Below are 23617 nucleotides of genomic sequence, written 5' to 3' on the forward strand. Positions count from 1 at the left end.
ATAATTGTGGAAATTTAAAATAATTGTTGACATTTTTTGTTATTTAAGTTTGGTGTACGTGTGTACATGTTTCTTTCTTTTACATCATGTCGATCTGCGTGAACAGCAAAGGCTTTATTCAAATTATTTGATATTCCTTGATTTCACAAAAGGAAATTCGGAACCTAACAAGTATTATCATTCTTTCGCAGTGATCGTTAATGTTGTTTTTTTGTAACAATGTACCATACATAAACTTAAAAGTACATTGCAAACAAATTTTTTTTTTAAATCCTTAAGAATTCGTACCCGGACAAGCTGAATATCTACAACTTTGGAACTGTTGAGATCCATAATGGAGTAGGACCCAAATTTAGTTGTATGTCCTGGAGAGCAGCAGCGAGCATCACTGCCCAACCTCACAGGAACACCGCTGTTTATAATCTTTTCAAGCAATTCTTGATGCTTCTGAAGCCATACCTATTGTGGAAAATTTTTCATGTTAGTGTTATTTATGAAAAATTCCCAAAACAAATAGTGACTACATGCAATGTTCAATATTTCACCACTGGTATGAAATGGGAAATAACCATACTTGTTCAACTGCAGGAACTAGGTAGAGCTGTTGAAGAGCATTGTATGTTCTGTAGCTGAAGCAACTAATGCCAGCAAAACTCAAGAAGGTGATGGCCTTCACCTTTAGGGTCGCACAGATTCGTTGTTTACAAGAAAAGCGTTGTCCTTTACTAGTACAGGGGCAATTTAATCCAGAAGTCGACAGGCTGTATCGCACACTCCAAAAAATACGCCGGGGTTAGCGCCAAAATCTCTCGACTTGTTGGAGAAGGCCACTACCATATATCGACAGCCAACGTTCGGAGGCAAAACGTTTGAGGTCGGGGAACAGGATACTCGGGACGACCAGACTATTATCGCGCATGTGGAGGCGAACGTGATTTCTTTCCGTCTTCTGGGTTTTACCGTGATAGGCATAATAATAGTATTTCCAACGCTCAGTCCAGTGCAAACTTGCGTCCGACGCAGGATAGATCAAGTACATTTATGTATGCATAGTAAATGGTTGTTTTATTTACTTTATATGATATGTAGGCCTTCATATAACTGTGCATTTTTACATAGGCCATGAGTTTACATCAAATGCTGTATATCATGTTGGTAATTAGAATTCTGTTATATTTCCACACATTTTACAGGATATTAATTGTAGATGTCTGCTTTGTAAAAGCATATTGATACTTAATCAATATTGCCTGTGTCTGGCACTCTTTTAGAATGGGTAAAAAAAGTATTCGAATCTTGTCAACAGACATATATATAGCTAAAAGCCAAAATATTTTCATTAGAACTCTCCTGTAAAGGCTACATATCTCGTGTAAATTACACCCCAACCTGTGTCAGATATTGGTTGTGTGTCCAAAAAAAGGGAAATTTAAGACTTATCACTGGCCTGAGATATTCAAATACTTGTTGTGAGACCCCTAAGGGTAGATATGAATATACTAGTACTTTACCACAAATAGTTCAAAATTGTTTTAAGCTTGTTAACTTGGATCTAAAGATAATTTTTATCATGTACCCATTCATGAGGATGACAGAAAGTATTTAGGTTTTTGTTGGAAAAACAATAGTATATATGGATTGTACTACACTTTGGTTTACATTGTATTCCTTTTTATTTTTGTAAATATAACCCCCTGTTATAGAATACTTGAGGTGTTTTGACATTCGTCTATTGGCATATGTTGCTGATGTTTAATTTGTGCACCTGGTGTATACATATTCGAACATGTAAAGCATGTGTTAGACACTCTAATTTCATTAGGTTTTCAAATAAATCATGAAAAGTTTTGTCTTGAATCTGGTCATGTCAAAGATTACTTACGATATGTGATTGACACTTCTAAGGAATCGGTGATCCATAAAGCTCTTTTCATAATTGGCGCACGAGCAGAAGCGACCAAAAATCCGTGCGACTGAAAAATTAAATATGAATCTTTAGTTGTTGCCGAAATAATCGCATATGAAAAAAGTATTCGTACGAATTTCGCACGATCTAAGCAAGCGTTGTGCGATGTAAACGCATTGAATCTTGCGATATATCTTGCGTCTGTATGCGACTGTTGTACAATGAAAGCAACTGTTGGAAGATAATACGATAGGAACGCGCGAGAGACTAGGTGATCGGACGATTGAACGTGCGCTAATGTGATTGGACGTGCGATTATGCGTTCCATGGTACGAATGATCGTGCGAGTCAGAGGGGGTATATACACCGCCCATATTCAGTGGACATAGTTGAAAGCGAGAAAAGATGCCGCCCAAGGAAATACAGATATGCAGCAGCATTTATTATTACACCTCATTATGATTATTCTTACTATTATATCTGATTGGTCTAGAAAGTCACGTGACAGGGCGATGTCATAAGAATGAAAAAGCCGATATTAGCATACGATGTAGACAAATATGATTAAATCAAAAATATTTTATCATACGATTGTCTTTATATCTCAGAACCATGTTAACTATCAATGATTTATGAAAGAAAAGTGAGACAGTTACATGGGAAATCAAACAATCACAACGTTAATGTTGCGACTGTTAAAAAGTCAAACATTATTAGAAATCTACGTATTTTGTGTAATCATATGTTGCGTGGTATAATAAAATGTTTATTGCATTAATGTTCAGGAAATATGAAGATTTATTCCCATGAAGAAAAAAAATTTCTCTCGGGTGAAGCCCTCAGGAAATATAATTTTTCTTGAGGGAATAAATCTTGATACATGTATTTCCGTCACCATCATGCAACAAATGTATATTGTAAATTTTGTTCTGAGACAGAAAAACTTATACATGGTATATAAACTAGTAGCAAAACATGGCATATTGAGGCTGTTTAGTCGTGCAATGATATTAAAACGTTGCAAGATTGCATGAGACACGTTGAGCAACAATCTCACGGTCGCAAAACAGACGCATAAACACCAGCGATTTATCTTACGATCTTTATAAATCGTGTATCACTCTTGCGATTACACAAAACGTTGTAAAACGCTCGTACTAATGTTCGTGCGTTGCACTGCAATAATTTGGATCGCGTTCGGTTGTGTTTGAATAGTGTGCATGTCCACTATTCAGAGGAGACTTGATGCGGCCAGTAAAACGTAGGAAACGAAAGCGAGAGCTCGTGCAACGTAAGCGAGGGCTCGTGCAACGTATGCGAGAGCTCGTGCGACGCGAACAAATTTCGATTGCAAAGTGGTGTAAAGTGGTCGTGCGCCAATTGTGAAAGGGGCTTTAGATTCCTGAGACATAAATTAAGAAAATAAGGTAAGATATTCGCCGTGCCCTGTCAAAAGACATTATACGAGCCATGGCACCTGCTTGCATAAATGGACAGTGTGTGGCCACAACAAAAGCTGTGTTACGATGAAAATTGGAACTACGATCGGCCTACAGACTTCTACATACAAATTCGTCGTGGGATTCATTGTTGCTGTGGTCAGCTGCTGCAACATCCGATTTTCTATGGTAGACGTATTTGACAATTGAAAGGGTTGTAATCTCCTAACAAAACCCATCGACGCACAGCTAATAACAGATTCCTCCAAGGTTGACTGAAGTGCAATTCTAAATGACAAGGAAGCTCAAGGATTTTGGGAGAGTGAAATAGGAAGCAAACACTTAAATCATCGAATCATCGAATCATCGAATCATCGAATCATCGGGAGATGTAATATAATCGAGAGAGAAAAAAACCGGGAAAGTCCGTAGACAGTTAGGTGATTAATAACGGTCTAACAATACTTTCGATTTCCATTTGTGCGCTCTTCACATGGAGGCGCGATTAGTAGGGTCGTCTGGGAAAAATTTTTGTCGTGATGGACGCCAACAGCAACAATCAAGATTTACATTGCGCCGATCTAAAGCATATTCTAAAAACTAAAGGCATTCCTTTTTCGAACAAAAGAAAACAAGATTTAGTTGACTTATGTGAAAGCGCTGATGCTCTTAACTTGCCCGGAATCGACCAGAACGCGAGAAAGAGGCTTTAATCGAGAGACTTACGGTTCTGGGTAAAACTTATCGACATCCATGTTACGACACTGGAATCGTCTGAAGAATCTAGCTACCATCCCAGCTACCATCCCAGTCATTGATACGTTTGATGTGATATCTTTTCTCCAGAACTACTGCGAATGGTCTGAAGAACGCCTGCGGAGGAGAAAATCGGACAATGGCTACAAGCTACATTGTTCCGGCCACATTCATGATGTCACGATGGCAATGTTAGGTACTTGTACACTTCGTAAAGCATTCTATTTTATAGTTCTATTGACATTGAAATATTGAAATTTTGTTGTCAAAATCGATATAAGCAATATATGAATGTTACAACAGAAACATAATGTTTGCAATTACAATGTGCGTTAATTAGAAATTTACTTATAATGCGTTATAATAATTCCATATAAATTACATGACTGTTGTGAATGTACCGGTTAAACTGCGTCCATCTGAAGATTCTGGTTATTCGCCACTTAAGTCTTCAGATTTGGATATGGAGTCATTGGAAAAGAATATTGTTCAAGTCCTAAAGAAGAGCAAAACATCGGCAGTGGCTTTGTATACAATGCCAGACTCTGATGATGACAATGACATGTCCATGTGTATTGAAGACACACCCAAAAATATTATTGATTTAGTGGCAATGCTTGGTCAAGAAATTGTGAGAGTGGACGATTGTTATGTTAAGAAAGTTAATGAATTTACCAAAGGGCAGTCCATTAACCTTATGTGGCAGTACCAAAGAAAGGGAAGATTGACTGCTTCAAGTTTTTTCAAAAGCTTATCACTATAGAGGGGATAAAGCAGACAATTATATTGTGCGCAGTATTATGGGTCAATATAATTTTACTTCGAAGTCAGTTGAATATGGAAAAAAAATCATGAATCTGTTGCACGTGAGAAGTATGTAGATCACATGACATGTTGTTATCCTTCATTTAAGTGTTTGGAGACTGGAATCTTTGTTTTTAAAGATTTCCCCTTTCTTGCTGCATCCCCTGATGGTATTTCTAAATACAGATGCTGTGGCAAAGGTCTTGTTGAAATCAAGTGTCTACATAGTTCACAAAATGAAACTTGTCAGGTTGCTATGTCCAAAAATTCATCATGTGCAATTGTCAATGGTAATTTTGCATTGAAAAAGAGTATTTCCTCCTCCTATTATGTCCAAATGCTTAATTGGCCAAATGGCAGTCTGCAAGTTATCTTACTGTGATTTTGTATTGTACATACAAAAATATATTTATGTAGAAAGAGTTAATTTCTCAGGTTTCGCAGATTGGGAACTGTTATTTGAAAAACTCAAAAGTTTTTATGTGCAATATGTTTTACCAAAATTGGTCTAAGTACATGTATATGCATCAGAAAACTTGAATAAGGTAAATGATTATGGTTTTTGATTTATTGTGCTAAATCAAAAGTTGATGAATGTCAAAAACCATTGTATGGATTACACTGTACCATAATTTCACAATTCATTGTTCATCATAAGCAATATATAAAGTTCTTGAAATGTATGCATTTATCTCAATCATTTTTCAACATAACAATTAAAAGGCATATGATTATTTGAAATATTGTGCAATCATGAATAAATGCACTAGCTTAAAACATTTTTAGAGCACTTAGTCGAATTTATACAATTATTTATGTTGCTGGAAAAGAAAACCGCCCATCAAATTAACGGTACAAGTAAACAACAGTAATTTGCCTTATTTAATTTTTTTTGACAAAGGTGGCATGAAGTTACAAAATGACGCTGCAACTCATAGCATGACTAATGACAAGTTTTTTATATTTAATGGGAGAATTCCTGCTAATATTGTGTAGGATTTGAGTCTTCTGATAGCTCGTTCGACATGGATGCGAAGAGAAGCAATCTTGCGAGTTTCAAGAATCTGTTTAGATGAGAGTACTCTTCCCTTCCCATTTCTTCTCTCATGGGTAAAAGGTGGCATATTTAAATATGCTCCTTTCATGGTAAGAAGATCTTTTATTTGGAATCCTCTGTCTGCCATCACCTCATCTCCTGGAGAAATAAGGTCAAGAAATTTGCTGTCCACAGTAATTTTTCTGTCACTGACATTACCACTCCAGAATTTTGAAACAAATGTAAAAGCTCCAATGGGTCGGATATTTAAGCTAAAATACCCTAATACCACATCAATAATTGACTGCATAGAAGTGTTCATTCAAAAACCCAAAAACTGTTCAGCTCAGGCAAATACTTGAAGTAATTACAAGTCACATAACCCTCTTAAGGCTCTGGTGGCTAAAGGATAAAGGCATGTGTCTCAAAATCTTTTCTTTGGATGGCTACTTGATAACAGGGTTTAAAATTTGAGCTAAAAAATTAATCCATCTAATTTCGAACAAGGTCGAGACATATATGTATCCAACGCACACATTGAATAAAACAGAAATAGTTGCATTGTCTAAACCGAGTCTTAAGTTTAGCATAAGCAATACGAACTCTTCCTTCATGGTTAGTTTTCTCTGTTTGCCAGGTTTTTGTTGATTCTTCTCTTGCCACTTCTTGGATCCTGACCTCCCAGCTCCTTTCCAAAATGAAACTTGATTGTAATATGGTGCCAAAAATTGAAGGAAGAATGTGAGAAAGCTGAGGGATGGCAGTCTAAGAAAGTGTTTGGTGTTGTTATCATCCTAGATAATTTTTCCTATAAGATCATTCTGGAAGTCATTTTTCTGCAATTTCAGGGCTTGCAATGTCTGATTTTCCTCTCTCAGTTCCCCGTTTTCTTTTTCTAGCCCCGAACACCTAGCCTATTTGTTAAAAAAGTGAGGGAAAAAATGTTTATTGAACCCTATGTTCATAATTATAATTTTGAAGAAAAAAAACCATGTATAATATTTTGTCAGTATCAACTCACCTCTTATGTTATTCTTTCCAAAAGTTCTTGTTCCCCACAATTATTATACTTCTTCTCTGAGTAACAGCAGATATAATGATGGTCATGCTGTATATTTTGACACTGAATATCACATCCAACCTCTTAAATAATTTTAAACAATCCAATAAAGAACTGGTATACATGTACAAAATAGTAACAATATTGTATTATGTATATACATGTATAATATATGCATATTTTATTAGTTAATTTTTATTGTTTAATATATATAAAATATAATCTATTTACAAGCAATTGTTTAACGAACCTGTTTTATTCCGTTGTTATTGTTGACATCTGTTTGTGGAATGTCTAATTCTCCTACTACATACGGATAACATATATGTGTTTTGTCGGTGGCTGACTCACATTTGACTAGGTGAACAGTTTTGATGGATGGCTGATCATGCTGTTTGACGTTTTTTGAGGTGACCTGCTTGAATTAGAATTATTCGTTTTCCGTGGAGTTGATTTTTTATAATTATTATATGTAAACAAAGTTGGGTAAGGATTTTGCTGTGTTGGAAAGGTGTAAACAAAGTGTTTGGAGCAAACAACATAGTGTCTGTTATCGCACAATCTGTCTATTTTTAATACCTCTCGCCTCATCAAACTAAGCCACTTTTTCAATTCGCTCTCTACCTTGGGTATTATTGGTAGAAGAGTAAATTTGAGCTGCTTCGACTATCGGCAGTACAACCGACAGCAATACAATGTCGCGCAGGCATACGTACACTGCAGTAGCGTCATTCGCAACAAGGAATGTTTGTCCCGAAAATCTCTCGAGATCTGTACGTTTTTTCACTCCGCTGATTGAAGAGCGCCATAGAGGACTTAACTCTCTGTGGAAATCAAAAGTATTAGTATGAGAAACGTCAGTCAGCGTGCGACCCAGTAGGAGATTGTATTTGTTGACAAGGTCGTTGTATCGACCATAGAACTTACGAAAAGATTACTGCAAACGAGACTGTTGATAATCCTGTTTTATCAACTTGTTTGTCAGTAGCTTGCCTCGCCTTAGAAACTGTTCATACGAAGAGCATGCCCTTGCGTATCGAATTAACTGAGAGACAAAACACCATATGCAGATGATGTAGGTATATTGGTCCATAAGTAAGGAAAGTTGAATAAAGAAAAGTTGAAGTCATCGCGTCTATCATTTTAAAGTTTTGTCGTTAGGTTACCATCGATGTCCATTTCAAGTAAAATATCCAAATATGAAACAGATGACGCAGACTCTGTGGTATCTTATATTTCAAGTTCACTGGGATATATCGAGTCGACATAAGTATGGAAATAACAATCGTTGATTGATAATACTGAATGTTGAGTTGAAGGCCACAGCGAGTGATTTATTTATTTAGCTATGACATATCCACTGTAAATCTTATTTAACCTTTGCCTGCAGTGTCCAAGGTTTTATCAGTAGCAGGTTTTGTCAGAGGTTCTTGGGGAGTTAACTGAAGATGAGTACATAAAGTCTGGAAGAAGCTTCTTTCAAGGTAAAAAAGAAACTGATGTCCATAATCGCAAAGCAGGTCCCTTCACATCCTGGTTTTATGAGTTCAATAGGTTCATAGTGCCATTTTCAAATTCTTCTGAGTTCATGTACTTATTGAATTTGATCAAAAATTCATTTCTGTGCTTCTGTGAAAACATGTTCTCTACTTCAGGAAAACATACCAGTCCGATGTCATCTATATGTGAAGACTGCTTTGTAAACCAGTCATGAAATCACTTGTAATTACTGATGATGCTTTGCTTAAAGTCAGTTTTTTGTTTTTCAAATTGGGTATCCATAAATTCCAAAGAAACATTTTCCAAAGCAGTAATAAGTGATTGCAACTGAAACACTCTGCAGCCTGAATTGTCAACAATGTTTTCCAAATATTCAAGTTTATCAATTTCAGAATCTGAAAAATCAGAATCCTCATCAAGAAATTTAACATCATGTGCAGAATTATCTGTATTTTCAATTTCAAACCCTGTGTCAGTATCTGAATTTTCTTGAATTCTGTTGTCAATTTCATTTTTATTTCTGCAGCATGATAAATTCACAATTTTTAATCCAGCAACAGAAACAGCTCGCCCAAATGCAACACCTAGTTGCCCTGGTTGAAAGCAAGACTGACAGTTAACACTGACGTTTTTCAATGTCATGCCCTGTGACTTGTGTATTGTTAAAGCATAAGCCACCTTTATTGGAATCTGTATTCGTGTAGCAAGCACAATCTTATCAACAGGGTCATAAGTGGTGAATGTTGCAGATACAATATAGACAGTATGGATCTTGTCTTTTATTTCAATTTTACATCGACATTTTTTACATTCAAGTTAGTTATAGTTCCACGGGTCCCATTAACTAAATGTTCATTTAAATTCTTAGTTATCATTACTGGAAAGCCAATCTTGAGTCCCAAATTTTTGGAGACAGGAAACCGGTTCAAATAGGATTCAGAGCCTTTATCTTTTGATTTATAAATGTTTAATTCACCTGGAATTTGTTGCAATTTTGTATAAATAATCATGTCCACATCAATTTTTTTGGCAAATAAATGCACACAGTCATCTTCATTTTCCAAAGGTCTGTCTAAAGAGTTCTAAAAAGCCACTGTTTCATCTGATGGAGTACCAATTTCTAATTCATTTACACATTTTATAAAATTTGGTTCGTCTAGGCGATGGATTATATTTAAATTAATTTTATGAGGAAAAAATTCATTGAACCATGGCAACATATAATTAGTGTTTCTACTGACTGTATGTTTTTCTTAGCTGTTTGAAATCTTTCATCATGATTGATTAAATGCAATTTTCAGCATTGGAATGTCTACCATCTTCTATGCCAGCGCAATTATGAACTGTCTGGGCTTTCAAATCCTGGTAGTGTGTAGCTGGAATGCCTGTAGAGCAGACTATTATTACTTTTTTGTGTACATCTAATATGTTTTGCGATTTCTTTCGTTATGTACGTTTTGCCTGTCCCAGCTTGCCCAGTGATGACCAAGTTACGACCATCCATTTTCGTCAATATGTATTTGTGTATTGCGCCAACACTTTTCCTGAATTTATTTCCGGGCCATTCGTGCGTTACCGTTAAGTCAATGACATTCGGAACACGGGAAGAGTTATCGTTCTTAGCATAGATGTCGCTGTGCAGCTAACTTCCGTAGCGTCTATTTGGAACGTTTTAAAATATCGTGGTCGCGAGTTATATCGATTTTTGATGTAGTAATCGTTTGAATTACCCAGCCCAGGTGGAACCTCAATGTAAACAAACGGGAGTTGCTTACCATCTCCCTTTATATATATAGGGAAAACGAGTGTGGAAATAAAATGCTATCGAGTCGTGATATTTCTTTTATTTTTCGACTGGAGACATATATAAGGGGTTGTTAACGATAAATAATAAAAGAAATTAAACAAAAATTGAAAAAAAAATAGAAAGGGGGGGGGGGGGTAGTGCACGGTCCAGTCCACAAGCACCTGTGATGTTTAGCGGAGACTTCAAATAGGCCAAAGTCAAACATTAACTATGCAACAGCAGCAAAAAACAGTATCTTTGATGCTTTTGGTGTATCCAGTCCCGCAAGGTCTGACAATGTTAAGCATATGGTTCGCGCATTTACAAAAGCACTAGGAAAAAAATTCAAAACTCATCTGGCCAGAAAATTTCAAAACGTAAACCCAAAATATATAGTTGTCTATAAGAAATTCTAAGAATTGTACATGATGCAGGAGTACTTCATGTGAGTAAATTATAGCGAAAACAACGCAGCAATACATATAAAAATCTTCTTTAATTGTAACTTTAATTAAGGTCTTCCGTTTCCAACGGAAGACCTTATTGTTTTTCTTCGGTTTCTTCTTCCCTATTATTATTAAGGTCTTCCGTTTCCAACGGAAGACCTTATTGTTTTCGTTCTGTTTCTTTTTCTTCGCTATTTTTCTTTTTTTTCCAACAAATTTTGTGCACGCGATTTCTCAAAAATGACTCAACCGATTTTCATCAAACTTTCAGATATGATAGATACGGATCTAAACTTTATACGTAATTTTTTATTTTGATGACGTCATTTCCGTTATTGATATATTGACGTTTTAGCGATTTTCAGAGGGTCGGCTTGTCCTGGGATCTTCTCCTTAACGATTGAAGATATTGAGTTCAAACTTTCAGGGATTGTAGTCGAAAGATTGTAGATGTGTCTTTAGGTATTCATTTTTGTCTGACTCAAAAGGCGCTGAAGCTCGCCTGGACCCGAAAATTGAGATTAAAAAAAGGTCGTTATTTCTTCTGGTTTTCTTTGTTTATCTCTTTTCTGAAAAATATTTTGTTAACATATGTAATGTAAAAAACGTTTGTATTTACATGACCTTTTCTTTGAAATCAAGAAAAAGGGGCTGGCTCCTCAAATAAGGGGTCAAAAGGGCTCTAAAGTCTTTAATCTGTAGCTCTTTACTGAGAGATATTTTGTTAAATGTTATAGAAGCAGATATGTTTATCTCACAGTTATGTATCCACGCAATGTAATGATTTTGTCATGTATTACATAACTAGGGGTTTTTAGGGGCCAAAAGTATAAAATTTTGATCACCCATATCTCAGAAAGGAAAAATATTTTGTAATGCAATACAGAAGAAAAGTTGTTCAAAATGATGTTCTTAACGATATGCAACCTTCAAAATTTCGTCGAACGGCCCCTATAAGGGAATAAGGGATCGGCCCCTAAAACCTTCTTTCTCATATATCTCCAGAATGCTAACAAATTTCTAAACACTTGTTGAACAAAATATGTATAGAATTAGATGACCTTTCATATGATATCAAGAAAAAGGGGCTGGCCCCTTAAATAAGGGAACCAAAGGGCTCTAAAGTCTTTTACATATATCCTTTTACTCAGGGATATTTTGTGAAATGTTATAGAAGCAAATATGTTTATCTTACATTTATGTATCCACGCAATGTAATGATTTTGTCATGAATTACATAACTAGGGGTTTTTAGGGGCCAAAAGTGTAAAATTTTGATCACCCATATCTCAGAAAGGAAAAATATTTTGTAATGCAATACAGAAGAAAAGTTGTTCAAAATGATGTTCTTAACGATATGCAACCTTCAAAATTTCGTCGAACGGCCCCTATAAGGGAATAAGGGATCGGCCCCTAAAACCTTCTTTCTCATATATCTCCAGAATGCTAACGAATTTCTAAACACTTGTTGAACAAAATATGTATAGAATTAGATGACCTTTCATATGATATCAAGAAAAAGGGGCTGGCCCCTTAAATAAGGGAACCAAAGGGCTCTAAAGTCTTTTACATATATCCTTTTACTCAGGGATATTTTGTGAAATGTTATAGAAGCAAATATGTTTATCTTACATTTATGTATCTAAGTAATGTAAGGATTTTATCATGTTTTATGTAATTAAGGGTTTTTAGGGGCCAAAAGTCCGAAAATTTGATCACCCATATCTCAGAAAGGAAAAATATTTTGAAATGCAGTATAGAAGAAAAGTTGTTCAAAATAATGTTCTTAACGAAATGCAACCTTCAAAATTTCGTCAAACGGCCCCTATAAGGGGATAAGGGATCGGCCCTTAAAACCTTCTTTCTCATATATCTCCAGAACATTAACGAATTTCTAAACACTTGTTGAATAAAATTGTTTAGAATAAAATGACCTTTCAAATGATATCAAGAAAAAGGAGCTGGCCCCTTAAATAAGGGGTCAAAAGGGCTCTAAAGTCTTTTATCTGTAGCCATTTACTGAGAGATTATTTGTGAAATGTTTTAGAAGCAAATGTGATTACCTTACAGTTATGTATCCAAGAAATGTAAGGATTTTATCATGTGTTATGAAATTAGGGGTTTTTAGGGGCCAAAGGTCCCAAAATTTGATCAACCAGACCTCAGAAAGGAATTTTTTTTTTAAATGCAGTATAGAAGAAAAGTTGTTCAAAATAATGTTCTTAACGAAATGCAACCTTCAAAATTTCGTCAAACGGCCCCTATAAGGGGATAAGGGATCGGCCCCATAAACCTTCTTTCTCATATATCTCTAGAACGATACCGAATTTCTAAACACTTGTTGAACAAAATGTGTTTAGAATTAGATGACCTTTCAAATGATATCAAGAAAAAGGGGCTGGCCTCTTAAATTAGGGAACCAAAGGGCTCTAAAGTATTTTACCTATATCCTTTTACTCAGAGCCAGTTTGTTAAAGGTTATTAAAGCTAGATTAGGTATAATACGTTAATATATCCTAACAACATAATGATTTTCTCATCTTTTCTATCTTAATTGGAAGAGTGCAAGTATTTAAAAAAGCAATGTCAGAGAACTTATAAAAAGAGATACCAAAAAAAAAAAAATTAGTACTCCATTCCTTTTTTCATATCATGTTTTCTTGTCGAAAATCAAAGTCAATGACGTCACATATCCTTATAATAATCGTACGGAAGACCTCCTCGTTGCTCGCAACGAGATCGTGTCTAGTTATTTTTGTTTTTTTTTCTTACAAATTTTGTGCACGCGAGTTCTCGGAAATGGCTCGGCCGATTTTCATGAAACTTTCAGATCTAATAGATATTGATCTGAACCTTATTGGAAATTTTTTATTTCGATGACGTCACTTCCGTTTTAGAGATATTGACGTTTTAGCGATTTTTAGAGGGTCAGCTTGTCCGTCGAACTCCTCCTAAACGATAAAAGATATCAAATTCAAATTTTCAGGAATTGTAGACGAATGATTGTAGTTTTGTCTAAAGTGAGCCATTTATGTTTGGCACTAAAGGCGCCAAAGCTCGCCTGGACCCGAAAATTGAGAAATAAAAAATGTAGTGATTTTTCTTGGTTTTCTTTAATTATCTCTTTTCTCGAAAATATTTTGTTAAATGTAGAGCAATTAAAATTTATTTTTACAAGAGCTTTAATTTGAGATCAAGAAAAAGGGGCTGGCCCTTCAAATTAGGGGCCAATAAGGCTCTAAAGTCTTTTTATGATAACTTTTTAATGTGAAATATTTTGTAATACGTTATAGAAGCAATTATGTTTATTCTAACGTTATTCACCTATACATGGCAATCATTTACTCCTATATTACGTAATTAGGAATTTTAAGGGGCCAGAAGTCCAAAACTTTGATGCTTAATATCTCTAAATGGAGAAACATTTTGATAAGCAATATTGAACAAAAGATGCTCAAAATATTGAGCTTATCAATCTGCAACAATAATTTCTTTGTTATGCGGTCCCTGAAGGGAGTTACAGGGTCGGCCCCTAAAACGACCCTCTCTAGATATCTCCAGAACGGTACATAATTTCTAAACACTTGTTGAACAAAATGTGTTTGAATTGACACGAGCTTTCATTTAAGATCAAGAAAAAGGGGCCGGCCCTTCAAATTAGGGGCCGATAACGCTCTAAAGTCTTTTGATGATAACTTTTTACTGTAAAATATTTTGTGATACGTCATAGAAGCAATTATGCTTATTCTAACGTTATTCACATATACATGGCAATCATTTACTCCTATATTACGTAATTAGGGATTTTAAGGGGCCAGAAGTCCAAAACTTTGATGCTCAATATCTCTAAATGGAGAAACATTTTGATAAGCAATATTGAACAAAAGATGCTCAAAATATTGAGCTTATCAATCTGCAACAATAATTTCTTTGTTATGCGGTCCCTGAAAGGAGTTACAGGGTCGGCCCCTAAAACGACCCTCTCTAGATATCTCCAGAACGGTACATAATTTCTAAACACTTGTTGAACAAAATGTGTTTGAATTGACACGAGCTTTTATATAAGATCAAGAAAAAGGGGCTGGCCCTTCAAATTAGGGGCCGATAAGGCTCTTAAGTCTTTTGATGATAACTTTTTACTGTAAAATATTTTGTGATACCTTATAAAAACAATTATGTTTATTCTAACGTTATTCATCTATACATGGCAATCATTTAATCCTATATCACGTAATAAGGGATTATAAGGGGCCAGAAGTCCAACACTTTGATGCTCAATATCTCTAAATGGAAAAACATTTTGATAAGCAATATTGAGCAAAAGATGCTAAAAAATTAAGCTTAACAATATGCAACCATATTTTATGTGTGATACGGTCCTTAAAAGGAGTACAGGGTCGGCCCCTAAATCGACCCTCTCCAGATATCTACAGAACGGTACAGAATTTCCAACACTTGTTGAACAAAATGTGTTTGAATTGACAAACACATTCTTATGAAATCATAAAAAAGGGGCTGGCCCTTCAAATAAGGGGCTGAGGGGGCTCTAAAGACTTTTTATGATAAATATTTACTGTGAAATATTTTTATTTACCTATACAGGGCAATGATCATTTACTCCTACGTTACGTAATTAGGGATTTTAAGGGACCAGAAGTCCAAACCTCTGATCCTCAATATCTCAAAATGGAGGACATTCCGAAAAGCAGTATTTAACAAAAGATACTCATAATAATGTACAACCATATATTGTTTGTTATCTTGACCCTAAAAGGAGTTTTGGACCAGATATCGAAACGATTTTCCACATATATCTCAAAAACGATAACCAATTTCTAAACACTTATTAGCAGTACACAAAAATACCTTTTAACTAAAATGAATGAAAAGGAGCTGATCCCTTAAAAAAGGGACACAAAAGGGGTAGATAGTCTTTCACCTATTACTCTTAGACTCCGCTTCCATTTCCAGATACGTTTCGTTGACGAAGATCAAGAGCAAGGTAATTCCGTATTCTAAAAATCGGACGGAAGACCTCCTCGTTGCTCGCAACGAGATCGTGTCTAGTTGAATAAACTAATCTGTTCTTTCTACATGTTCAACAATGGTTTGGGTTCTCCGTGATTGGTCACTTCATATATCTCTTCTAAAAATTTCTTTCACAAACAACCGGTCTTGTCATTGAGCATGGAATATCAACCCACACTCCTCCATATCCAGTAGATGATGCAATACAATTCTCAGTACCAATGCCTATAGAATCATTCGGTTCACCAGTGTACCAGTTTGTGTAAGTTGACGGAGTTTGACTGTCAATCCACGTAAACGTCCCAGAGTTATCTGTATCGTAGCCGTTCAGCCAGTATTCGTGAGGTACTCCACATCGGTTAGATGCTATGTATTAACAAAAATGATTGGATTTATGATTACACAATTAAATTGTTTACTGTATGTTCAAAGCTCACTCTCCCTACCTCTGTCTTTTTTGTTATTAAAACATTTTACCGGGAAAAATCAGCTTGAAGGAACTAAGGAATTTCAACTGTATTCAATGAATTATTCTTTTTTTCGAATATGACTCTCCGACACACCAGAATAATATGCGTTTAACAGGTCGTATAGTAATTATAATGTTTTTTATTCAGAATACACCTCGTACAACAGTGTTAAAGACAACGAGTTAATTACATGTATATGATGCAAATTAACAAATAAACAATAATTAACCAATTTCAGCAAAATTAACGACTTCGATCCTCAGTCATGTTCGACAACTCTAAATTATCCGGATTTTTTAAATTCGTACCATCTTTTACATATACACATTTGAATTCATCTTCTATTGTTCATTTTGTTTAACAAAATGTTTGGCTTAGTGGGTCCACGGAGATCTACAGTATATAGGTAGAGGTCGACTGTGAAAACGCACTTTGAAAAAATTACGCACTTTGAATTTTTTTCAACGTCAAGTTAACTAACTTTGAAAGAAAAATTTCAAAGCACGTTATGAAGGGTCATCAACATTTTTTTATCAAGACACTTGACGCACTTTGAGAAAATATGTAAAAATTATAAATTGTGGAACTGAATTTCGAATTTTTTGATAGTCAGATAATTTGTTTACACTAGTGAATTTTATTTATCGTCTTTGAGAACGGGGTTTGGGGTACGTGTGGGTTAACAATGATACAGGTCAATTACCGGTACATTATTTAATTGATTACAGGAAGAAGGACTCCTACCCCTCATCTTTCCTTCGAAAACATGATATTCAACAACTTGAAGTAAACGTATTAGAACGGAAAAATAATTTTTTTAACGTTTTGTTATAAATTTACTACCGTGATATTGAAAAAACAAACTGGCCAACAATAATTTCTCCAATGGTATGATAAAAATCTGGGAGTGTTTAAACATAAACACTCTTTTCTATACTGATAACCAGGCTAAGGTTGTCGTTGAGTTTTTTAAGTCACCTGAGTCACTCAGGTGACCTAATGCAATTGGTCTTCGTCCGTCGTCATGCGTTAACATTTTTACAATTTTAACTTCTTGAAAACTACAGGGTCAATTGTTACCATTTTTGGTTCGAAGCATCTCTATGGTAAGAAAAATCTAAATTGTGAAATTCATGGCTCTACCACCCCAGGGCGCCTAGGGCGGGGCCAAATACTGTGATGTCCATGAAGTCTTCTACCTAAATTAAGAAATGCAATACCCCTGGGACAGGGGGCCCATGGTTAGGGTCAATGTAGTTATAAGACGAAAATGTATTAAATCTTAGAAAATCTTCTTCTTTACTTCCATACATGTGGGAAAAAACTAAAATCATGGTTATGAAGTCCACGAACTCCTCTACCAAAATTGTGAAATCCATGGCCCCTTGGACAGGGGCACAGGCTGTAGCGGGTGGCAATATGGCCATGTAGTGTTAATGCATATAATGTTTAAAAATCTTCTTCTCTGCTTTCACACATCTGCTTTGTTTACAAAACAAAGAATTATGAACTCTGTATCTTGCTTATAACTTGAAATTTGACTTTCTAATTTTGAATTAGCATTTAAACTTCTATATTTATCAGTATAAACATTAAAATGGAAAAATAAAATTTGAAAATTTAAAGTTAAATCGTGTCCAAGTCCCTTTAATGGAGTTATCTTCTCTTTCTTCATAATGGAGTTATCTTCCCTTGCTTTATCATAATGAAATTATTAATCATAAAATATAATGTTTGAAGAAGTCCTATGATAAAAACAAATATGCAAATACTTTTATTTATTGTAACAAAAACAGTTTTTGAAGTTTTTAAATACTCATTAATAGTAAAGTATAAATTGTCTTACCAAAATCAATAATAAACAGGACATGTAAAATGATTTTGGTATAGATATTAGTTGGTGTTGTAATTAAACGGGTTAAAAATGCAGAAGTTTGAATAGATGTAGGAATTCTCTTTTTGTTTAAAAGTCCACAGGGAGAGTTTCTGTCTGCCCCTAGGAATGGGAGATGTTTTTCTAAAACATGTCTATTAGCCATCTTGTTTTAGACAACTTTTAGTTTAACTATAAAACCTATCTTGAAAGTTACCAAATATGAGCAAATTATTTTTCTTACAGCGCTGTCACGGCGAGCTCACCCCGTTTCTACTGCGTGTTTACCAGAACGCAGAGCCACGGCATGTCCAAAGTGCGCGCCGTCGCATGGCGTTCTATAATGTTCTTGGCGATCCCACTGGGACATATGCAGATGTCGTTGCGTTTTTACGGCGCTGTAGGAGACTCAATTGCGTGCAACTTTGAGTTTTACATTATTTAAGGACCCAGAGGGATCGCCATGAGGACACAGCCCCATGTGACAGGAGTTTTGAACATTTTTTTTTTAAGTGCACCGGTACAATTTTTTCCCCATTTGACCTCAACTTTTATATATCTATTTCATATTATATCTTTGAGATTTTAACTTTTTATGAAATTACATTTAATAAATACATATATGCTAGTATTCTATTTATCCGTGAAACATTTTCCCTGCTATGTGCCCATGGTGAATAGTCATCGAAATTACACCGTTGGAATTCTATTACCATCGTTTTTAAACTCGGAACACCTTTGGTGGAATCTGAGTTACTGCGTTAACTCTTATATCATAATTTAATAATTAATCAGTTTCATTCATTGTAATAATAAGTCTTTATATAAGTCACATCGACGCATGACATAGTTTTTGTATTTTAATAAAACTTAAAACCAGATATTTTATTGTAAAAGAAAATGGTACCAAACACTTTTGCATTGCATTTCGTATAAAAGCGAAAACGACTGCAACACACTGGAGGGGGTGGTTTACCTCATTCGGGGTTAATTACATGTACCTTGTATGATTATTATACTATAGGGTAATTTTTTTTTCTCAGAAACAAGTGCCTGTGCAGCGTACGTATACCTAATAGACTTGGCGAAGTTACACAAGATAAAATAAAGAATATTATTTTACCCACTTTGTAATTGATTTTGATATCAATTGTATAGATTGATATTTCCCTGTTCAATAAGTTGGTATAATATTTTTGACCCATCTGTCAGTCAGTCTGTCAGCCAATCCTTTTTTGGGGGGGGGGGGGCTCAACTCTTAAATTGTTGCCCTTTTTAGCTTAGAAGTTTTGCTATATATTGAACATTGTAATAAACAATTTGTCAGTGAATCTCCTCATAAACTGCTGCATAGAATATCAAAATATTTTTTAAAAGTACTCAAGACATTGTGTAAAATTGTATATACCAGGAATTACGAAAATTGATTTTTATTAGGTTAGAATTGTGACCATATAAACAACTCCTCTTAAAAAGATATCGATGCATAACATTTTATGAATCTTTGTAGGTATTATGAAAATGGGTAGTTGTACATATATAAAGAAAAAAATCTTTCTTTCTGGTTATCAGAATTTTGGCTCTTTATAAATTAATGTTGTATTGATGAAAAAAGTAAAGATGTGCAGGAGATTTTAATGTCATTAATTGGAAGTTAAGCCCCCATTTAAAATCAAATTGCTGGGTGTATTTAATGCACAATCTGCCATTTATCATGTGTAGCATTGTTTTAGTTTTCTCAAATTATATTCGACTTGTCCGAAAAATCCTTTAAATTCATAAAATTCAACCAAAAGTATTGGTCTATAATGTAAGACCTGAGATATGGCATGAAATAAACTGATTTTAAGATAAAATTGAAGTTCATTTTTTTCTTGACTTTTATGATTTATCAGTTTATTATGCCAATATAAGTCGATGGAAATATTGAAAAAGAGGCCAATATGCCTTTACGGTCACCTGAGTACCATATATAGCCCATATACAAAATGTGAAAGAGGCACATAAATGCATTAAATTGAGTTTCCTTCCTTCCTATATTCTTTTGGAAAGGACTCTTAATCCTATAGTTTAGCACAAGACCTATCGATCTTATCAGATTGTATGACCTACTACAGGAAAGGTGCACTTCTTCCATACAAAGTATTTTTCCCAGGTATGTTAACTTTCAAAATAGGTTTTATGTTTAATACATGTATATGTTTTCATTGACAAACTAAAACAAGGTGGCTAGTAAACTACTTATTACTTTACTTTTCTATTAACAAGTGTACTTGTTTATTTTAAGAAATTTAAGAGCTGTTTTTTGTTTCAAATGATAAAAATACATAACTTTTTTTATCATACACCAACAATAATTACATTATATTTAATGATGAATTACTAAATATGAACAAGCAAAGGAAGATAAGTCCATATTGAAGAAGCAAGGGAAGATAACTCCATTAACTGTTATAAACCTCTTCTCTGAACTCCTTTCAAATGCTTTCACAATATGATATCGATAAATTTGATGGACAGCTTCATTATTTTTCTTTTCTAAACATGTGAATTAACTCATTTCTTTCATTGAAATTCCTGAGCAGAATAAAACAAGACAAATAAATGCCCCCCCCCCTTCTCAGTCATAACCCTTGCCTTACATCCAGGTAACAAGAAATATAATTAAAGATGACATGATAAATTTTTTTTCTAAATATGCAGTTTTTTTTATTACGTGCTCTGTGTAGAAAAGAAGATTTTTAAACATTATGCGCATTAACACTATATGGCCATATTGCCCCCCCCCCCCCCAACCCCTACGACCTGAACCTCTGACACAGGGGCCATGAATCTCACAATTTAGGTAGAGTAGTTTGTGGACATCATAACGATGCATTCAATTTTTCCCCACATGTGTGGGAGTAAAGAAAATGATTTTCTAAGATTTAATCTATCCTTCACTATATGGCTGAATTGGCCAAGAATTTCACAATTAAGGTAAAGAAGTCCGTGGACATCATAACCATGCACTCAGTTTTATTCAAATATATATGTAGGAGTATATAAGAAAATGTCCTAAGATTTTATACATTTTCACCATATGGATGAAGGTACCCATCCATACAGCCTGAACCTCTGACCCAGGGGCCATGTATTTCACTAAAGTCTATAAGTATGTAATTTTCCCATAACTGTTTCATTCAATGATGCATAACTGGTTTTTTTTTTGGTATTTACTGTTACTAAGACTCAAGTTATAGAGTGATTTAAACTTTTTAAATAAGTGATATCACCTATTCATCTTTTTATTTAGAGATATAAAGGTATCGCTAACATGTATTCAAATCAAAATTTAATACGACCCATTTGAACAGGTGATGTCCCCTAATCAATTTTTTCAAAAGTAAATAATGATACTCTATTCAGAAAAAGAAATGGCAACCGGAGATATCATTCGGTAGATGATAGTTGTAACGAAACAGTTCCTCATGTTGTCCGATTTCTGTATTTTTTGTTTGTTTGATAATTTCAAGGAGGAAACTTATTTCTAAAACTTCTTCATGATAATGCTTCTAATTGAAATATCCATATCTTCCGTTTATTTAATGTGTGTTACATTATTTATTCAGAACAATTTGAATATTGTTATCGGTAATATAAGAGGGTTACCATTTAGTGTAATAAAAACTCGATATCCCTGGAGAGTTTTAAAAGAAAAGGTCTAATAGTTATTTTACAATGCCCGTGTAATGTATGAATGATAAAAAATGGAAATGCGTACTCATGTTGAGTTTATATTGTCTATGTATTTGCTTAAGATATTGATACAAAAATAATTTGAACTCTACTGCAGTACGTATACAATTTAATTAAACAGGGTTTTTTTCATTTTAATATGTTGTTTACATAAACGGAAAACGAATAGAAATATCATGAGTTATTACCTATATACAAATTATGATTAATGAATAATGAATATGGTCTATTTTCGATAAACGATTTTCAAATTGTGAAGTAAACTCAAAAAGTGGGGGGTTTTTTTACATCAAGGATGTCTATTATTCAAACAGTAAATAATAAGTTGAACCTTGCATTTCAATCGTCTTTTTATGTAAAGTTTATTAAAACTCTGCATTTAAAATACCTTTAAACAAATCGATGGAAAGTCTTGAAAAAAACAACAAATATAAAGAAGAGAGCATAGGTGTATTAAGTTCCTGGAGCCGGAAAATTCGTTCCGGAAAAAACTACAAAATGATCTATAGCGTGGTGAATACTTACTAAGCTCGACGATCCAATCGTTTTCCGCTTCAGATTGTACTTCAATAACATAAGATGGTGGAGACAGGCTGGCACAAAAATTCTGTAAAATATAATGCAATTTGAATAATTTAGTATTTTCAAATATTAGGGTAATTATTGTAATTAATTAATGTAATTAATTGCTTGAAAGGACTAAGAGAAAATCGAAGTTTAAAGAGGTTAATATACAATTACAGTATAACGTTTTTGCAAACATCAGACATCTTTAATATTGAACAAAATTTAGTTAAAATATAAAGAAATGCAAATTACACAATAACCTGGTTAAAAGATTCTTAATTATCTTGCATGACGTCATTAAAAAAAACTCGGAGTTTGTTAGGGATAAATAGGAAAATAGTTAGTTTGCAATAAAAAGTTGGATATTTGAGTATTTTAACCATTTTAAATCAAAGAAAATCATGTTCTACAGGTACTGTAATATACGTTTTTATTGATTTAGTTTTGGTTTAACTTGGTCTTTGGTCTGACAACTATTCAATTAGTGACTTTTGGAATACATTCATGTATATAGCCACATACATTGAAAAGACAATCTATAATTTTTTTCCCTTAAAGCATGACAAGAATAGAAAGTATTCAGAACATGTATCTAATCTGCTAGATTGTTTTTTTTCAGATTTCTTGTATAATTCAAATATGAAATCAAAACATAAAAAGATATCCTCAATTACATTACTCTGTTTATATTTACATTTATTGCGTTTTGCTTGAAATAATCACAGTTTAGAATATCAATTGAGTTTATACACATCTATATATTTATCTTTTGTGCAGGTTTTGTGACAATCCGGAAATTGTCGTTCTGCCTCTAATAATTTTTCTAGTTAGTTTTTGTCCGCCAGGTGGCGTTGATTGAAAAGGTTATATAAGGAAGTGTTTCGCGCGTTAAGTCAGTCGATGCTAAAGCTGCGCTACAGGAAGGTTGGAAAATAATTAGGTAACTGTCTTTAGAATAAAATTGTGTTTTGGTTTTTTTTTTTTATATACGAAGTCTAGACGTGACTGAACAAGTCTTTCCTGACTTTGTGTATATACTTTTTTTCTATTTAATTTATAAACAATAATTACCGTGCTGTAAGAGCCGGAGCTACGAAGAGCAGGAGCCACGAAGAGCAGGAGCCGCGCTGAAAGAGCCGGACCCATAAGAGCCGTGCTATAAGAGCCGGAGCCATAGGAGCCTACCTGTATATTAGAGCCAGCGCATA

At 34.3% G+C, this 23617-nt stretch overlaps 1 protein-coding gene across 1 annotated transcript in view; it reads right to left on the minus strand.

The window, feature by feature from the left end:
• Positions 1–15556: 15556 nt before the first annotated feature.
• Positions 15557–23617, minus strand: part of LOC128177974 (mannose-binding protein C-like) — a 30069-nt gene continuing 22008 nt past the window's right edge. Inside the window, exons 4-5 of the mRNA XM_052844912.1 lie at positions 22368–22449; positions 15557–16127 (exon numbers count right to left, since the gene is read on the minus strand). Coding sequence (XP_052700872.1) covers positions 15880–16127; positions 22368–22449 — 330 coding nt within the window. The 3' untranslated portion in view covers positions 15557–15879. The remainder of the gene's footprint in view (positions 16128–22367; positions 22450–23617) is intronic.

The sequence above is a fragment of the Crassostrea angulata genome, chromosome 3 (assembly GCF_025612915.1).
Source record: "Crassostrea angulata isolate pt1a10 chromosome 3, ASM2561291v2, whole genome shotgun sequence".
Taxonomy (NCBI): Eukaryota; Metazoa; Mollusca; class Bivalvia; order Ostreida; family Ostreidae; genus Magallana; species Magallana angulata.